Consider the following 18,126-nt stretch of genomic DNA (forward strand, 5'->3'; position numbering starts at 1 on the left):
GCACATTCCAGCCCCAAGGGCTCTGTCAGACCATGGCTGGCACTGACTCAGCCCACACCTGTGACAGCAAACAGGGGAACCCTGAGGAGAAGGGAGAGCTGAACCTCTGAGACACCACGAGAGCTCTTGTGGCTCTCTCTGCACCTCTGTTATCTCAGAAGTTCCACCCTTTATTTTCATTCTGCTCTCCATCACTCTGAGCTCCTGCCCTGTTTGGAATTGCTGTGCCATAAAAATCCCTCCCAGCTCTGCCTGGCTGCAGGATCAGCTCCCCAACTGTTCATTAAGGCAGCAGACAGAGCCCACTTGAGACTCCTCTGGAATAACCATGGCCATAAAGTTTACATATGCTTTTAATCCTGGCACGCAGGACTTTGACACTGCTCCAAAATTTGTCAGTCATTGGCTGACTTTTGGATATCTTGGGGCTGTTGAAAGAGGATTTCTTCTCCCCCCCCCTTTTTTTTTTTTAATATTGCCATGGTGACACAAAACTTTTATTTCTTTAACTGCTACAGCCCAAGAAGAGAATGCATGACTGAGACATTTTTATTTCATTTTTCCCTGTGTGCTGCCTGGGAGCTGATGAGATTTTCTTTCAATTTTTCCTGCAATTTTTTCAACCTAAAACTAAAAAGCCAATTCCATGTAACAAACTCAACCTGGCAAGTGGTATCTGCCTTCCATAAGGCAGGAAGGAGTTCTGGGACACAGAACCCCCATATCCTTCCTGACAGGGACACGGGTTGGTAACACATCAGATGTCTCAGGTGCTGTCTGGGGGCAAAAAAAAAAAGGAAAAGGAGCAAGTGAAGCTGGTAAAACATGAGGAATCTCTTTGTAGTCTGAGGAGCAGACAGCAGAGAAGCAGTTTAATTTACCAGCATTAAAAAATGCCTTTGAATTCTTGCAAACCATATTTATTGCTCTCAGGCAGGAGCTTCCACAAATGAAGAACTTCTTGTTGCTTTTAATTTTATTGTAAATTTTTGCCTTTGAGGAAGCTACGAAATAATAAATGAAAGAGCAGCTGAGCCACACTTAAAAGTGTCCAAGGGCAAAATTGTCATCACATGAGTGTTGTAAATGGTTTATCTGCAGCAAGGAGCTGCTCTCAGGGAAATCAGACCTTCAGCCTGATGGTCACAGCCCAGGAAGGAGCTGCTGGTGGCTGGTGACCTGCTGCAGCACTCCTGTAATTCCTGGGTAAGCAAGCTCCACTGTCCAGGGCTGGACTCTGCCCTGCAGGAGTCTAATGAGGCTTTCTCTGTGCATCTGTGGAGAAAATGGAACAGAAATCCAAACCCCACAGCAGCGTGTGCAAGGAGGGAGTTTCTCAGCTCTCGAGCAGAGCGGGGGCTTTGCCATGAAGAAAACAATGTTCCAGAATTGCTGTGTTTATTTGAGCAGAACTACCTGGAGCTCTTAAGACAGTTCACTTTGTGTAAACTGAACTTTGGACTTAAATCCCGTGGCCATATTCCAGGGAGCTCCAGAGGCAATAAAGCAGCACAAGGCAAACCAAGTGTGACTCCAGGGGCAGGGCAGGTTTTCCATGTCAGGCTGAAGCGTGGCATGGAAGGGGCTCAGGGAATTTCATCTTTCCATTCCCAGGTACAAAAGCGTTGCAAAGTAACATATTGGGATTTTTTTTTTTTTAAATTCTCCTTTCAATTTGTGTTGGAGTTGGAAGTGTTTGAGTTTTGGTTCCAAATTGCAGTTGTCAAGTTTTCAGTTGTCAAACAAAAGCTTGAAGTGGAAGTCATAGATATCCAAGGATCCCTTCCCTATTGCTGAAACACGAACTGAGAGAAATAACTAAAAACAAAATGAAAGGAGAGTTGCCAGCATTCTGTGGGCATTGGGAATGAGGTCAGGGAGTTGAGGCTGGCTGAGGAGCAGCCCTGTGGTCACACACACATTGTTGTTCCGAGGGGGCTGTCCCTGGAGCACAGGAAATCCATTGTCAGGGATTGCTCCACTGAAGGACTTGACGCAGGAGCTGTCAGAGCAACGAGCACATGGCCCTTGGTCACATCCACGTCCCTCTGTCCCCTGTCCCAGGGCACAGCCAGCCTTCCCTGGCTGCAGAGGGAAGGGAGCACTCAGCTCTCTGCATCTCCTCCTTTCCGAGGAGGGGTTGGGACTGGCCCAGCTGGGAACGTCTCTCAGAGAAATGTGATCAGACACATTCCCTGAAACGAGGGTAACAACTTCCCTGTGCTCAGAGGGGGAGCTGAGCAGGCAGCAGATTTTCCCCAGGACTTTCATCTGGCAGGGAGGCTGCAGGGCTGGGACCATCCCAGGACCCAGAGGACACTTCTGACAGCAAAGCTGTTTCTGAGTCAAGGCTGAAATTGTGCAGAGGATGATTCAGGCAGGATTTGCCTGGGTTTCATGTGTCCTGTTTTATTGATTGTGTACCCCCACAGGGTTCTTTGGCTCTAGCAGAGCTGCATTCTCTTCCTTTTCCCCAAACACTGAAGCCATAAATTGAAAATGAATATTTAGGACAGCTCTAACACAAGAGAGAACTTGCCCATCCCACAGCAGCTTAAGCTGAAGTTTAAAACTTCAAATCACAGGAGAAAGCAGCATCATTAAAAACTTGGTTGCGGTTTTTAGAGACAAGCTTTACCTCAAACCAGGATTTGTTGGTTTATGTCTTTCCTCAAGCTGCAGATAAGCCAGAAATAAAATTTCTGTACATCCTTCAGTGAGGAATCCACAGTTCCCTTGAGCCCCAATGAGGTGGAGGTGGTTTCTGAAGGAAAGGACCACAAAACCATGGAGAGGTTTCAGTGTTTTTATAACTTGAATAACACCAACCTGAGGATATTACTTAAGGATCAACACAAGTTGATTTTTCTGGAGCTGAGCAGCCTTTTGATTAGAAAAGCACTTGCTGTGGAGTAAGAGCCCAGTCATGTGGAACTGATCTGTTTTCTTTGGTGGGTGGACTCACCTTGGGAGGCTCTGGGCAGAGCTGGTGTTTGCTGGGCCTCTCTCCAAACTGTGCTGGGGCTACAGAACCCAGAGCAGTCCTGAGGTGGCCACAGCTGCTGCTGGAAAAACTTGCCTGCTGTGGCAGTTTCCAGTGGGAACACCAAATGGGCCATGCATGAGAAAAAGGCAGGGACAGTAAACTTGTGTCACTCCTGGATGTGTGAAATGATCTGTTTCTATCAAGAGAGGGACTTGCTTTGAACTATAAAATTCAAGTGTGGGGAAGTGGCAGGTAAAAGAAGCTGGGAATGGGTATAAGCTCCAAATGTCATGAATTTTGAAGCTTGCTAAGGATTACAGAGTTCCCCAGATGTACTTCTATTCAATTCCTTATTTGCTGTCAGCAAAGCTTGTAACAAAGCAGAAACCAAAGTGATTTTCCTGATTGTTGGCTACTTTGGGAACTCTTCAGCAGTGGAGAGGAAGCCAGTGTGCTCCAGCCTGTGCCTGAAGGTTATAGAGTAACAGGTACAGGTGAGAAAAGACTCCCAAACCTCTGCAGAGACCTTGGTCAGTGTGAGAGGAGCCTGGGGTGGTGAAAACCTGTCTTGGATTTTTTTGGAGTTGATCTCTTAAGCCCCACATTCTCCTAAGCCCTGCAGGAGCAGCAGATGGGAAAGCCTATGGAAAAAGCTGGGTTTTGCTGCTTGATGTTAACTCCTTGGCCAGATGGGAGCTCTTCTGTTCTGTCTTTTAGCACCATTTGAATGGGGATGAAGTGATAAATTGGGGGAGGGCTGGAGGGAATGCTTCTCCTGCACTGGGTGTGGGGAACAGCACTCAGGAACTGGCTGGGTCTGCTTTGCAGTCCCCTGCTCAGCTTGGCTCTCAGCAGGGCTGGGCACCTCCTTGGGCTGCATTTCCAGGAAATTTTCCTTGAGCCTTGCTCTGCTGGAGTCTCCTGGGCTCCAGTGGGAGCAGTGAAATCACTCAGTGCTGTCTGAGTGCCCACCCTGCCTTCCTGAGGCTGCCTCAGCTCCCTCTGCTCCTCAGCTTCAGCCCCTTGGCTTCGGTCCACGAGGCAAACCAGGACCCCAGGGGAAGAGCTGAGCCTTCACCTGCTGGGAAAATAGATTTTCCTGTGATGGTTTGAGATCCAGTGCACTGGGAGAAGGTTTTTAAATCACTTTGATGCCAGTGTTAAAGGCAGTTTGGGGCATATTTCAGACTCTGCTGGTTTCACCAGTGCCAGAGAGGTCACAGCAGGGTCAGTGAGAAGGAAAGTTGGATTTACTGGTTGCAAGTGCACAGATTTAGGGTGCAGCACACCTGTGCTATGGACAGCAGGTTTGTGCTTTATGCTTTCCAAGATTTTCTGCTCCTTCTTTTTCTTTGTCTCCTTAAGGAACTGGCTGCCTAAAAGTGAGCCCACATTTCATAGTAAAGCTGAGTTTATTTATTTCATTTCCCCCAAGTGTGAGGCTGCTCAGTGACACCCCGCTTGCTAAGTGAGTAATGCCTTTGACTGTGATTGCTCCACATGCCAGAAGCTCCAGGGGTGATGTCACCTCCTCGCTGTGGTCCATTAAAATGAAACCTTGGTTGAAGTGAGCCTGAGGAATGAAGCAGAACAATATTCCAAACTTGTGGTTTTGTTTTTTTTTTTCATCCCCCTTTCCCTTGCTGTGGCTGATTTGGCTTTTGTTTGGTGCAGACCTGCAGCCCGTGACCTACTGCGAGCCGGCCTTCTGGTGCTCCATATCCTACTACGAGCTCAACCAGAGGGTGGGGGAGACCTTCCACGCCTCGCAGCCCTCCATGACCGTGGATGGCTTCACCGACCCCTCCAACTCGGAGCGCTTCTGCCTGGGCCTGCTGTCCAACGTCAACAGGAACGCGGCCGTGGAGCTCACCCGGCGGCACATCGGTAACTCCTCTGCCTCCTGGCCCTGGGCTGGGGGCCACCCCACAAAAACCCCTCCTCAAAAACCCCTCCACAAAAACTCCTTCACAAAAACCCCTCCTCAAAAACCCCTCCTCAAAAACGCTTCCTCAAAAACCCCTCCAAAAAAAACCCTCCTCAAAAACCCCTCCAAAAAAACGCCTCCTCAAAAACCCCTCCTCAAAAACACCTCTGCAAAAACCCCTCCACAAAAATGCCTCCTCAAAAACCCCTCCTCAAAAACCCCTCCTCAAAAACGCCTCTGCAAAAACCCCTCCTCAAAAACGCTTCCTCAAAAACCCCTCCAAAAAAAACCCTCCTCAAAAACCCCTCAAAAAAAACGCCTCCTCAAAAAACCCCTCCTCAAAAACGCCTCCGCAAAAACCCTTCGACAAAAACCCCTCCTCAAAAACGCCTCTGCAAAAACCCCTCCTCAAAAAACCCTCCACAAAAACCCCTCCTCAAAAACGCCTCCTCAAAAACCCCTCTACAAAAACCCCTCCACAAAAATGCCTCCTCAAAAAACCCCTCCTCAAAAACACCTCTGCAAAAACCCCTCCTCAAAAACCCCTCCTGAAAAAGGCCTCCTCAAAAACCCCTCCTGAAAAATGCCTCCTCAAAAACCCCTCCTCAAAAACCCCTCCTGAAAAAGGCCTCCTCAAAAACCCCTCCTCAAAAACCCCTCCTGAAAAAGGCCTCCTCAAAAACCCCTCCTCAAAAACACCTCCTCAAAAACCCCTCTACAAAAACCCCTCCTCAAAAACCCCTCCGCAAAAACCCCTCCACAAAAACCCCTCCTCAAAAACCTCTAATTTAGCAGGTTTAGAGTTCTGGGTGGGAATATCTGTGGATAGCAGCAGGCTGATCCCTCATACAACAATGCCAATTGTGTTTTTTCACATAATCGTAATACAAAAATGCACCAAGCAACGCTAAAATTGCTGCATGTCATAGAATTTAAACTATTTCACACACTCTGTGTATCTGGAGGAATGTCAGGGATAATTTTGTGTGTTCTTTCCCCTCCTGCACTGTTTTATTTTCTGACTGACCTTTTATAAATGGAAACTGAGCTCCTTGATTGTCATCTCAATTTCCACTTTCCTTGCAAGGTCCCAGCCAATTTGTTTTCAGTGAAACTTATCCTAAGTGGAACATCCCAAATTTCTGCAATTTTGCTAAAAGACAGTTGCTTGTTCTTTACTGTTTTCTGCTGACTCCTCTCAAAAATTATCCTGATTTTTGTCCTAATTCTGCTCCCCTTTCCTGAGCAATCAGAGAATCCTCCCTCTTGTACAGGAGGATCTCTCCTCACTTGTTTTGAAGATTATTATACTCCAATCCCCAGAACCCACCAAGATTCAGAAATCAGATTTTAAATGCAGTAGACTCCTGCTCTGTGGAAGGATGAAAGCAATGCATTCAAACAGGAATGTGAGACCACATCAAATGTTTATTTGAGCAACAAAATGTATTCTTCAACTTTGTTCCTTTATTAAGTGAAATTTTAATGATTTCTGTAAACACCTATGGGCAATGTATGTGTCCTTGTACACAAAGTCATCTCCAGCAAAAGGCAAGGATTTGGAAGTGCTATAGAATTTCATTCTAAATCATTGAGTAAATCCCCAAACAGTTGTGTCCAGCTGGGATGACTTTCAGAAGAAATGATGATTTTCATGTGTTAACTGATAGAAACGATGACTTTCATGTGTTAACTGATAGAACATTCATATGGAAAATATCAGTGTGCGTGTTTGGAGTGACCTGGCTGGGGCCAAAGGTACAATTCCAACTGGAATTGTTCCTGCCTCCCTCAGCTGCCCTGGCCCATGGAGCAGTTTATGGAATGTCCAGTGGGACAGAGTTTCCATCACTGGTAGCTGAGCCGCTGGTTTAGAGCTGGCTGAGGGAGCCATCCCAGCCCCAGGGCCAATTTTTCTGGGTATTTCCCCCCACTGAGGGAGCCATCCCAGCCCCAGGGCCAATTTTTCTGGGTATTTCCCCCCACTGAGGGAGCCATCCCAGTCCCTGGGGCAGTTTCCCCCTGCCTTAGGGAGCCATCCCAGCCCGGGGTCAGTTTTCCCTCCTGAGAGAGCTGTCCCAGCCCCTGGAGCAGTTTTATTCCCCTCAGGGACCCCATCCCAGCCCAGTTTTTTCCCCCATCAGGGAACTGTCCCAGCCGCTGGAGCAGTTTTATCCCCTTCAGGGAGCTGTCCCTGCCCCGGGGTCGTTTTTTCCCGGTGTTCCCCCCCTGAGAGACCCGTCCCAGCCCCGGGGTCAGTTTTTCCCGGTGTTTCCCCCCTGAGGGAGCCGTCCCAGCCACTTTCCCCCGGTGTTTTTCCCCGCTGACCCCCTCGCTGTGTCGCAGGCCGCGGCGTGAGGCTGTACTACATCGGCGGGGAGGTGTTCGCCGAGTGCCTCAGCGACAGCGCCATCTTCGTGCAGTCGCCGAACTGCAACCAGCGCTACGGCTGGCACCCGGCCACGGTCTGCAAGATCCCCCCAGGTGAGGCTGACAGCACCGGCCGGGGACTGCTCTGCCCCTGGGCACTCGCTGAGGGCATCTCCAGGCTTCTGTAAAATCAACAATGCCTTGGGTTGGCTTGGGTTGGAACGTCCCCTTCCGCGCCGGCCGCTACCCCCGTGCGGCTCCAAGCCCCGTCCAGCCTGGCCTGGAGCACTTCCAGGGAAGGGGAGTCCACAAATTCTTTGGAAAATCTATTTTACTCTTTTAGAAGCCACTCGACGATTCCAGCAGGGCATTTTTATAGCCTAAGGGGTGGAGGTAGTGCTGAAGGAAGCTGCTGTGGAGGTTTAATAGTTACGCTATGTTCATCCAACAGAACAGAATCTAAGCACAACTTAGAGCACAGTCTGCCACTTGTTCCTTCAGTGCTTTATCAGTCCATTGTTGTACTGTAATTATCTCACAGACACGTTGATAATTTTGTTTGTGCCTCTAAGTGATGGTAAGAAATTTCTCTTAGTTTAGATTCACCCATAATAGATTTAAATTGTTCCTTTTTTCCTGGTCTCTAGTAAAATCCCTTCCTCTGTGTGAATTAGTTTGTTCTAAAGAAATCACACTTGCAGACACCTTATTGTTCTGGTTACAGTCTGAAGTTTTTGCTGAAAGATTACAAGATGATTTATTTCATCTATTTGGGAAGAAAAGACTTTTTTGTTAGATAAATGCAAAAAAGCTGGTAAGAGAGGAGATGCTGTTTGAAATGAAATTTGGTTATTTAGCTAAGCTTACACAAGCTGACTTTTTTTACAGTTAAAAGCCTGTATATATTTAAAAACTGAACTTCTTTGTTTAGAAATATTTGAATTCTTTTCTTTTGAGAGGAGATCCATACGCTCCGAGCTCTGGCCCATCCTATTGGGTTTCCTTTCTCAGATGCAGCTGCCAGTGCTGCAAGTTATGACTTAATTCTCCACCACATCACAGGAGTCCACCCTGGCTGGAGTCAACATCTGCAGACATGAAAAGCCCACATTTCCGCTCAGACCCAGCTCAGGCTCACTTTTTGGATCCAGCTCTCCCCACTTCTGCCACAGTCTTTGGCCGCCTGTTCTTCAAATCTTTGCTGGGTTTGACGCAGTTTCTTCGTTGCCTTGTTGACAGGATCGAGTCATTGCCACTCTCCCCCATGGGGAGACCAGTTCCCAAGTGCTCCCCGGGGCTGGGATCCAGCACTGGGATCCTCCTGGAGTTTATTCCTGGAGTGTCAGCCTGGCCCTGACACTTTTCACCCTTCAAACTCCCTGAGACTGCAGCCCCTGGGCTCTTCCCTGGTTCCAGAGGTGGGCAGTGCTTCCTGCAGCTGCTCTGCTCACCCTTTGCTCCACACCAGATGAGTCCAGTTTTTCCCGGTGTTTCCCCCCTGAGGGTGTTTCCCTCCTCCAGGAGAGGAGGCTCACAAGTGATTTTTACAAAACACAGTGCATCCCACTCCAAATGTTGTTTTTCAGCCTTGGCCCAATCCCAAATGAGCCATAGCTGAGTGCCTGGTTTCAGAGTTTAACTTGTTTATGGTTATCTGGGAGAAAGCAAAGGTAGCAACACTTTTTAAAAGAGTGGGGCATGCATTTATTTATCTAAGCTATGAAGGATGTTATTATACTTCACCTTTTCCCCCTCAGAACAGTTGAATAAGTTGTTCTCAGTTTTTTAGCTGAGGCTAAACATCAGGGGAGAAACTTTAGTTTTAAAAGGAAAGTGTTTGGCACGTGATAGTGAAACTGGAGAGAGGATTTAGCAGGAGCAGCCCTGCCACCAGCCCTGGCAGCCTCTTTAACCCTCAGATCTGCTTCCTGGTGTGTCAGAGTGGTTTCACTTCAGAGCTTCCCCATTCTGTGACAGACTCCATGTCAGTCCAGCACAGGGAGCTCCTGTTTCCAGCCAGTGCATTCCTCCCCTCCAGGCCCTGCAGGGATCTCTGCTGTTGAGTGCTCAGTCACAGTCTGGCTTTAAATTACAATAGGAAGGAAACAGTGTCCAGCAGAGAGAAGGAGGTTCCACAGGAGGTTCCCAAGCCTGGTCTCTTCAGTCTGCTGGGGGGCTCCAGCATTCAGAATTCTCCCCTTTTCCTTCTTCCTGTGAAAATGTGGCAGCCTCTGCTCCTGGCTCCGAGGACACGGGAAAGCAGCCTGGAGTTCCTCTGAAAAAGCCAGACTTCTCAATCCCATCAAGCCAATGCCTTGTCCTTGCTGTGTCCTTTCCCCCAGGCTGTAACCTGAAGATCTTTAACAACCAGGAGTTCGCTGCGCTGCTGGCGCAGTCGGTGAACCAGGGCTTCGAGGCCGTGTACCAGCTGACCCGCATGTGCACCATCCGCATGAGCTTCGTCAAGGGCTGGGGCGCCGAGTACAGGTGGGACCGCCCGGGCTGCTGCTGCCAGCCCTCAGCTCCCGGCTGGGACAGCCCTGCTGAGCTTTGGAAAGGGGGACTCAGCCTGTTCAGGGGCACACATGGGTTGTGGTTCTTGGGAATGGCTTGGGGATCACCCCCGGCTCTGCTCCTCCTCAGCTCCCGGCTGGGACAGCCCTGCTGAGCTTTGGAAAGGGGGAGTCAGCCTGTTCAGGGACACACATGGGTTGTGGTTCTTGGGGATCACCCCAGGCTCTGCTCCTCCTCAGCTCCCGGCTGGGAGAGCCCTGCTGAGCTTTGGAAAGGGGGAGTCAGCCTGTTCAGGGACACACACGGGTTGTGGTTCTTGGGAATGGCTTGGGGATCACCCCCGGCTCTGCTCCTCCTCGGCTCCCAGCTGGGACAGCCCTGCTGAGCTGTCCCTGCTGTTTGGAAAGGGGGAGTCAGCCTGTTCAGGGGCACGGATGGATTGTGGCTCTATGGAATGGGTCAGGGATCACCCCCGGCTCTGCTCCTCCTCAGCTCCCGGCTGGGACAGCCCTGCTGTTTGGAAAGGGGGAGTCAGCCTGTTCAGGGGCACACACGGGTTGTGGCTCTATGGAATGGCTCAGGGATCACCCCAGGCTCTGCTCCTCCTCAGCTCCCGGCTGGGACAGCCCTGCTGAGCTGTCCCTGCTGTTTGGAAAGGGGGAGTCAGCCTGTTCAGGGGCACACACGGGTTGTGGCTCTATGGAATGGCTCGGGGATCACCCTGGGCCTGCTCCTGCCAGCCCTCAGCTCCTGGCTGGGAGAGCCCTGCTGAGCTGTCACTGCTGTTTGAAAAAGGGGAATCAGCCCAGTGTCTGTTCAGGAACATGGATAGGCTGTGGCTCTTGGGAGTGGGTTGGTCTGGTCTCTTTGTGGGATACACCTGGAAGGCCATGTGTGGTAGGAACAAAGAGCTTTATCTGGAGCACACAGATAAATCCACATGGTCCATGTAGGAAATACAACATTTTTCCTTAAAATTAGATATGTTTGGGTTGAGTGTCTTAAGACTGCACTTCTATCAAGACAGGATTATAGACTCCTGGAGTGGTTTGTGTTGGAAGGGACCTTAAAGCCCATCCAGTGCCACACCTGCTATGGACAGGGACACCTTCCACTGTCTCAGGTTGCTCCAGTGTGGCCATGGACACTCACAGGGATCCAGGGGCAGACACAGCTTCTCTGGACACCCTGTGCCAGGGCCTCCCCAGCCTCACAGGAATTCCTTCCCAAAATCCCATCCATCCCTGCCCTCTGCCAGTGGCATCCATTCCCTGTGTCCTGTCCCTCCATGCCCTTGTGGAAGTACACTGTGAGTGCTTCCCATGGGTTGGATCTAATGCTTCTTTTATCAGGGACTAATGGGGTTAAAATAAAAGCAGATTGGTGTGAAAAATTTCTATTTGAAAAAACCGTGAGAGTTCCTGCAAAATTATAGTTAAATATTACAGCTAAAATTATAGTTAAATCTCCTGATCCTTTCCTTAGGGCTTGCCATGGGGCAAGTGGGAGAATGTGGGAGCAGCAGGATCACTGTTTTCCCAGTGAATCCTAAGGCTACAGTGGAGATGCAGGAGGTCTGGTGTGTGGGATGGATGATGTGGTCACTCTGACCCCACAAGGACACTGGAGGTGCTGTGGGAACAGAGTATTCCACAGTTTTGCTCTGTCACCCCACTGGTGAGCAATCAGGGGTGGATGGTACAAGCAGGAGAAATGAAGTTCAGTGGAAAATGGGTGTTGTTTTCTGAGAGGGAAAGCTGGTGAGGATTTAAGCCCAGAGTGGTGTGGCAATATTTGACTCTGCACCCTTTAAAGCTGTGGCCTCACTCGGAGCTCTGTGGGGTCTCTGCCATTCCGGGGCTGCTCTGCTGCAGGAGGGGAGAGGCCTCAGGACCAGCTGGAGCCTGAGCCCTGCACATTGCTCTGCCACTTTCTTCATTTCTCCAGATGTTTGGAGTCCATTTTGTTTTGAAATCGTCCTGAGCTGGGGCCAGAGCAGCTCAGGGCTGGCTCCCAGCCAGGCCCTAATGAGCTCCAGACGAGCGTGACTTACGGAAAGTCAGGGATCCCCGCGGGGCTGTGCTCACACAGGGGGCTGCTCCCCCCATCCTGCCTCTCCTTGCCACAGACTTCTCCATCTGATGCACAGAGGGAGATGTTCCTGTGGGAGCATCCAGAGGGCCATTCCCTGATTCCTGGTTCACCCTTGGGCAGTCTGCATGGGGGTGTTTAGTGCTCCTCTGTGCCAGGGATTTGGTGCAGGGAAGGGGGAGAAGCCAATTCCATGAGCAGCCTGTGGTGGACAGGGACAGGGATGGTGGTGGGAGGTCAGGGCAGCCCCCCAGGCACAGAGTCCCCTTTTCACCCCTCGTTTCTCCCTGGTCCCACAGATTTCAGGTTCTCCCTCCCATTACCAAGGACAGCTTCTGTGGGAAGTGGGGGTGTAAAGCGAGGCTGGTTCCAGGCTGTTTCTCCTGCTTTGTAGTCTCCCTCCTCCACAGCAGCTGTCCCTGCCTGGAACAAGCCCTCGGCCATGCCTCAGCAGAGGAGCGAGAGCCCCTGGCTCCATGTCTTAGTCTCCCTTTCCTTCTTTTCCTCCCCATCTCTGTGCTTTGCCTTCTGGAGATACCCGTGGGGTCTGGGCTCAGGGAGAGGAGGGGAGCAGGGATTTGTGCAGGGGAAGGTTAGAGCAGGCCCAGCAGGACCCATGGATGCAGGAAGGATCTGCAGGGCTTGGGGTGAGCTCTTCCCAGCACTTCCACATTCTCCTAAAACCCAAGGGTACAGTAAAAAGTGAATATCCTTGTCTTGTGCATAGGGAAACTGGACATATTTGGTGAATATGGACCTTGCTGTCTAACTAGGAAAGGTCTGCAAAGGAAAAATGGGTTTGCTTAGATCAACACCATCCTTTCCCTTCAGGGAACCAGCTGCCTGTTCCCAGGAATCTGAGCAGTAAATAGCAAGTTGCTCCTGTGGGATCATAACAAATATGAAGGGACAAGGTGGGTTTTTAAAAGAAATCAGCAGCGCAGGCCAGAGGCTGTTCCAGAGGAGAGCCATTCCTTTGGCCAGGGTGGTTGTGGAAGCAGCTCAGGAGCCGGGAGACCTTTTCTGTTTGTCACGTTGGTGTTGTGTTCTCTTCCCCCTGGCAGGAGGCAGACTGTGACCAGCACTCCCTGCTGGATCGAGCTGCACCTCAACGGGCCCTTGCAGTGGCTGGACAAGGTCCTCACACAGATGGGCTCCCCCAGCATCCGCTGCTCCAGCGTCTCCTAAGGAAGCTCCTCCTGGGGGCCCGTGGGGGAACAAAGACTCTGGAACACCCTTAGCAAAGGCATAGTAAACAACTCCCCAGTTATTCAAGCGATGAGAAAAAAAAATCCGCTTCAAAACCAAAAAAGAAGTGGGTTTTCTTTGTTTTGTTGTTGTTTTGAAATACCCATTTAAGCCACTTCCACTGAAACTGTCGGCACTTTGGTCGAGATGCTCCGTGGCCACTGCATTTGGAATTTAGAGCTGGAGTTGGTGAGGATAAAGAGCTGGATGTTGTTTCAGTGGAGAGCAGGCAGTGCTCCAGGCTGTGTGTGGCACAGGAGCCATCCCAGCTCCCAGGAAACTTTCCCTTCCCTCACACAACTCCAGGCTCCTGCAGCATCCCAGGAACACCAGAGCCTGTGGGGCTCCAGGATGGGAACACCAGACCCCGTGGGACTCTGGGATGGCTCCTGCTCATGCATTCCTTCACCACCCACCTGATCCACACCGGTACCGCAGCAGCAGTGGGGAAGGAGGCATTTCAAACACCCAAAAGAATGAATTCCCCCAGGAATATTCCGAAAAGGAAGGAATTTCCCACACTGGACTAGCAGCAAGGAGGCAGAGCCTTGCCTGGTGCCCCAGGGGTGGTGCCCTCATGGATCAGCCTGGGTTCACATGGAGCAAAAGCCCAGTTTGAGGCTCTTTGTGGTGTTGCTGCAGCGATTTTTGACTGGAGCTGCTCCCAGAGGGAGAACTGTCCCGTGGGGAGCCCTGCCTGGAGCAGCTCAAGCTCAGTTCTCTGCAGTCTGTCTGCATTAACTACAGCAGCTCTGGGCTGTGTTTTCCCAGTCTCTGCCTCTCCAAAGGCCGAGGGGCTCCGTGTCCAGGCGGAGCAGGGATGGAATGTCCAGGCCTGGCTGTGGAGCAGCCCTGGAGGGGGATCCCGTGCTGTCACATGCAGCAGCCAGGACATCTCAGACACAACCAGCCCTCTGTGTGAAACTGTTCCAGCTGATGAAAATGCTCTAAGATGTGTTTTTGCCTGGAGAAATCGGGAGAGTGTGTATTTACTTGTACTATAAAATGTTCATTTTAAACATACATGCTCCAGACTGTTTTAATATTTTTTATCCCTGCAGCAACTGTCGTGGCAAACAACTTCCACAACTGGAAAAAACTCCTTAGCACTTGTTTTTATGGTTCACATTTGCCAAATAAGTCTCATAACTTTGTCAGTGCTGTCCAATTATCTGTTTCTTTATATCTGCAATGAGTATCTTATGCATTTGTGCCAAAATATTAGAGGGGGAGGGGAGAAAGTGATAATCAGTTTCCTATGGAAATCTCTCTTTTTTTCTTGTTTTTTATCTACGAAAGACAAACAAGCTGGATGTGGCTGTGGGAAGGACTGACTGGGATGGACTTGAGGACGGTTTTGATAAAGCTTTTAGTCCTGCAAACTTCTGTGGGAATGCCCTGATCCACTGGGGAAACCGATTGGATCAAACACCCACCAGGAATTCCCGTGCTCCTCCTTTGCCAACTGCTCGTTCCTCCGAGACCTCTGCCAGCCTCTCCTGCTTTGCCAAATCCCCACCACTGCTGGAGCTGAGGGGACCCAGTGCCCCCAGAACAGATCCCAGAGGCCACTGCTGCTGCTTGAATGCAGATGAAGGGATGGTCTGGGGAGTTCCCTTCCAGAAACAAGGCATTGTCTTGTTTAAACATCTGAAATGTGAGGAGCACTCTCAGTGGTGGATGTGCTCCTGGTGACACAGGACTTTGGGATATCCTCTGGCTGAGTCTGGACTGGAGCTGCTCTGTGCAGCACAGCACAAGCAGCACTGGAGGCTTTTAGGGTGTTTGATTTGTTAAATTTTGCAATGTGTCTGATCTGAGTTACACCTCTGCCTGCACAGACTGGTGCAAAAGAGATCTGTAAAAAAGAGGATTTTTGGGGCCATTTACAAAGCAGGTCTGTTGTCGCCATGGATTGGTTCAGCATTGGTTCAGATACAGGTTTCTAACATAGCTGCAAAGAAAAATGTATCCTGAATTTTGTAGAAATATTTGACTTTCGGCTGTTTAAATGAGAGGGAGGGAATATGCTCTGTAAAATGGCCCCGGGTTTCCTCCTTGAGTGTCTTATTTGCTTATTTTGGTGACAAATGTTGTTGTTGTCCTCATAATCACAGAGGAAATTGGAACTCTGGTGCTTTCTGCATTACCCACAGAAATGACATCTGAAATCCCAGAGGCAGGGATTACAGGTGATGGTGTGAGCAGGAGCCCAGCCTGATCCAGAGGCCACGAGTGGGAATAAATCCCAACTTTAATATGAAATTTGCACACGGAGTCACCTCCTCAGCCAACCTGGATTTCCGCTGGGAACCCGAGCTACAGCCCCTTGCTAAAGGATAATTAATTGCTGACCATTATTAATTGAGGCCTTTTGAAACCCAGGATTCAGATGATGCATAAAAACTTTGGTTAATCTCCCCTCATCATCCCTTAAGTGAAATGACTTCCAGTGGAAAATGTGAGCTGGCCCAGCAGTGCAGTGAGATAAAGGGGAGATTATCTCCACTCCAGCATTAATTTCCTCTCTCCCCTTTGTTTGCTGCTCCCTGATTCATGAAAGCTCAGTGGGTTCTGGAGCCACCTTGGGGAGCCCAGCAGAGCCCGGGGCCCTGGACAGGGCAGGGGATGGGGCTGAGCCCAGGGATGTTCTGCCCACGCTGCCCTGCATGGTCACAGTTGCAGATGGAGCTGAATTCCCATTCCTGTGGCCACCAAGGCCAGGGAGCAGGGATTGGGCTGGGCTTGCTGGAGGCAGCAGGGCCCTGAGGGCGGCTTTGATTTCTCTGAGAACTTGATTAAAGCAGGTTTGGTGTGGAGCTCAAAGGGATGGGAGCAGCCTGCCCTGGCTCAGAGTGCAGCTCCAGGCTGGAATATTCTCTCATTTCATGGCAGGCTGGGCTCGTTTCTCCAGGATTTCACCTGGTTTTGTTCCTCCAGAGTCAGTAGCAGACCTTTGGCTCTTCCCTTGGCGTGGCTGCACAGCAGGGCCTGGCTGCTGGCAGAGGACACCCAGGGCCCTGTGCTTTCCCAGGCTGTGGTGATGTGTTTATTGTTAATGCATTGAATCGCAGGTTGTATTTTGTGTTAAGCTTGTCTTAGGAGTAATCCAGTGCTGTCCATTTGACTTAATCTCCAGCAATCAGTGTGCAAATGCACAAAGATGGAGAAATCCCATCGTAAGGCATTTCCCTGGAGCTCTGGCTGCCCCTGCGTGCCAGGAAAAGGCTGAGGGAGCTCCTGAGTTACTCACAGTTTCCTCCCCCTTGGATCAGCGTGGTTGAACCCTGCAGGATCCTCAGCGGGGTGAAGGATGTTCAGGACCCACCTCAAGCAGCCACTGGTGACACCTGTGCCTTGAGCTGCTTCCCGACTGGAAAAGCAGGAAGAACCCAGCCCAGGGAAGGACTTCAGCCACGTGCACAGCATCCAGAGCTCTCCCGCTTCTCTGAGGGGCAGGAGGATGGAACTCCGTGGCTGTGCTAAGCTGGGATGAGAACCAGGCCCTCTCTAGTGGTGGCCTGAGCGGTGTGCTTGAGAAGTTCAGTGTTTTTTACTATGTACCTGCTTTTGTATTTATGTGTCTTTCTCAACTATCCAGATGAATCCAGTATTTAATTTTAGCAGAAGGGGCGGTTAAGGACTCAGAGTATTAAATCTTCCATCTGCTCCTTGCTGATGATGGCTGGAAATGAGGAGTCTGTGATGAGAGAACAGGGCTGAGCACAAAGTCCCCCGAGCCCTCGGGAGCCACGGTGCTGCTGCTGCACCAAGTCAGGGCCCCAGCCGGGCCCTTGGTGCTCCTTGGGGCTTGATGGGGCTTTACAAACCAAACCCTGTTCCTCCAGAGCTGCTTGGGTCATCCTCTGCCCCTTCTGGAACTGGCTGGGTCATCCTCTGCCCCTCCAGACCTGGCAGGTTCCTCCTCTGCCCCTCCAGACCAGCGGGGTTCCACAGGAGCTGTGGGAGTCCCTCCTGCCTTCCCTGCAGCGTTACTGCCTTTGTTACTCGAGGCCTGTCCCATGTACGCCCTCCCTTTCCATGTGGAACTGTAAGGTCTGGTTTTGACATTTTAATAAACTTTGATTTGAAAACTGAGGCTCGTGAGCAAATCAGGCTGTCGGAGGAATGTGTTTAAGGACACAAATGGAGAGTTTGGGGTGTTGCCATGACAGTACCTGGGACACTGCAGCACCCTTAGGTTTGTGCAATGAAGCTCGTGCCCAGTAAAGCACACAAGAGCTCAGTGACAGGTAAGACCCTGACCCTGTTCTTTTTACAGCTGGGACAGTTTTGTTCAAGAATTTAAAGCCAAATATATAAAAATAATTTTAAAATTGCATTTAGTTCTTTTAACTAATGGGACTCGGGTGAGCAGAAGTGGAGTTCTGTGCTCCAAGGATTTACTGTCCAGTTGCTGGAGGAGTCAGACACAGCTGAGCATTCACAGGTTCAGAGTGCCACTGGAATTCCACTGTAGGGAACTGGGGAGCTGTTACCAGCTCAGGGAACTGGGGAGCTGTTACCAGCTCAGGGAATTCAGGAGCTGTTACCAGCTCAAGGAACTGGGGAGCTGTTACCAGCTCAGGGAATTGGGGAGTTGTTACCAGCTCAGGGAATTCAGGAGCTGTTACCAGCTCAAGGAACTGGGAGCTGTTACCAGCTCAAGGAGTTGGGGAGCTGTTACCAGCTCAGGGAATTCAGGAGTTGTTACCAGCTCAGGGAATTGGGGAGCTGTTACCAGCTCAGGAGAGCAGGAGCTGCAGAGGAGCGTTCGCTGCTCAGCCTTGCAGTGTCCTGTCATGAGCAGACCCCGAATTCCTGCCGTGTCTCCATGGAGGAGCTGCGGGCACGAGTCCAGCCGTAAATCCTGGAGAAAACCCTTGAGGAGCAGAGATCCCTCCCTGATGCGCCGTGCTCCTGGTGGGAAAGTGCTCCTGATTAACTCCGAGGCTGCGATGCCACTGCCCGGGGGCAGAATTCCAACAGC

At 50.6% G+C, this 18,126-nt stretch overlaps 1 protein-coding gene across 2 annotated transcripts in view; it reads left to right on the forward strand.

Annotated features, from left to right (window-relative positions):
- Positions 1–17,234, forward strand: part of SMAD3 (SMAD family member 3) — a 72,942-nt gene extending 55,708 nt beyond the window's left edge. For both annotated transcript variants that reach the window (XM_053988110.1, XM_053988111.1), the window contains exons 6-9: positions 4,661–4,873; positions 7,260–7,397; positions 9,626–9,770; positions 12,953–17,234. In XM_053988110.1, coding sequence (XP_053844085.1) covers positions 4,661–4,873; positions 7,260–7,397; positions 9,626–9,770; positions 12,953–13,076 — 620 coding nt within the window. In that variant the 3' untranslated portion in view covers positions 13,077–17,234. The remainder of the gene's footprint in view (positions 1–4,660; positions 4,874–7,259; positions 7,398–9,625; positions 9,771–12,952) is intronic.
- The last annotated feature ends 892 nt before the right edge of the window (positions 17,235–18,126 follow it).

This window comes from Vidua macroura, chromosome 12 (assembly GCF_024509145.1).
Source record: "Vidua macroura isolate BioBank_ID:100142 chromosome 12, ASM2450914v1, whole genome shotgun sequence".
In the NCBI taxonomy this organism is placed as follows: Eukaryota; Metazoa; Chordata; class Aves; order Passeriformes; family Viduidae; genus Vidua; species Vidua macroura.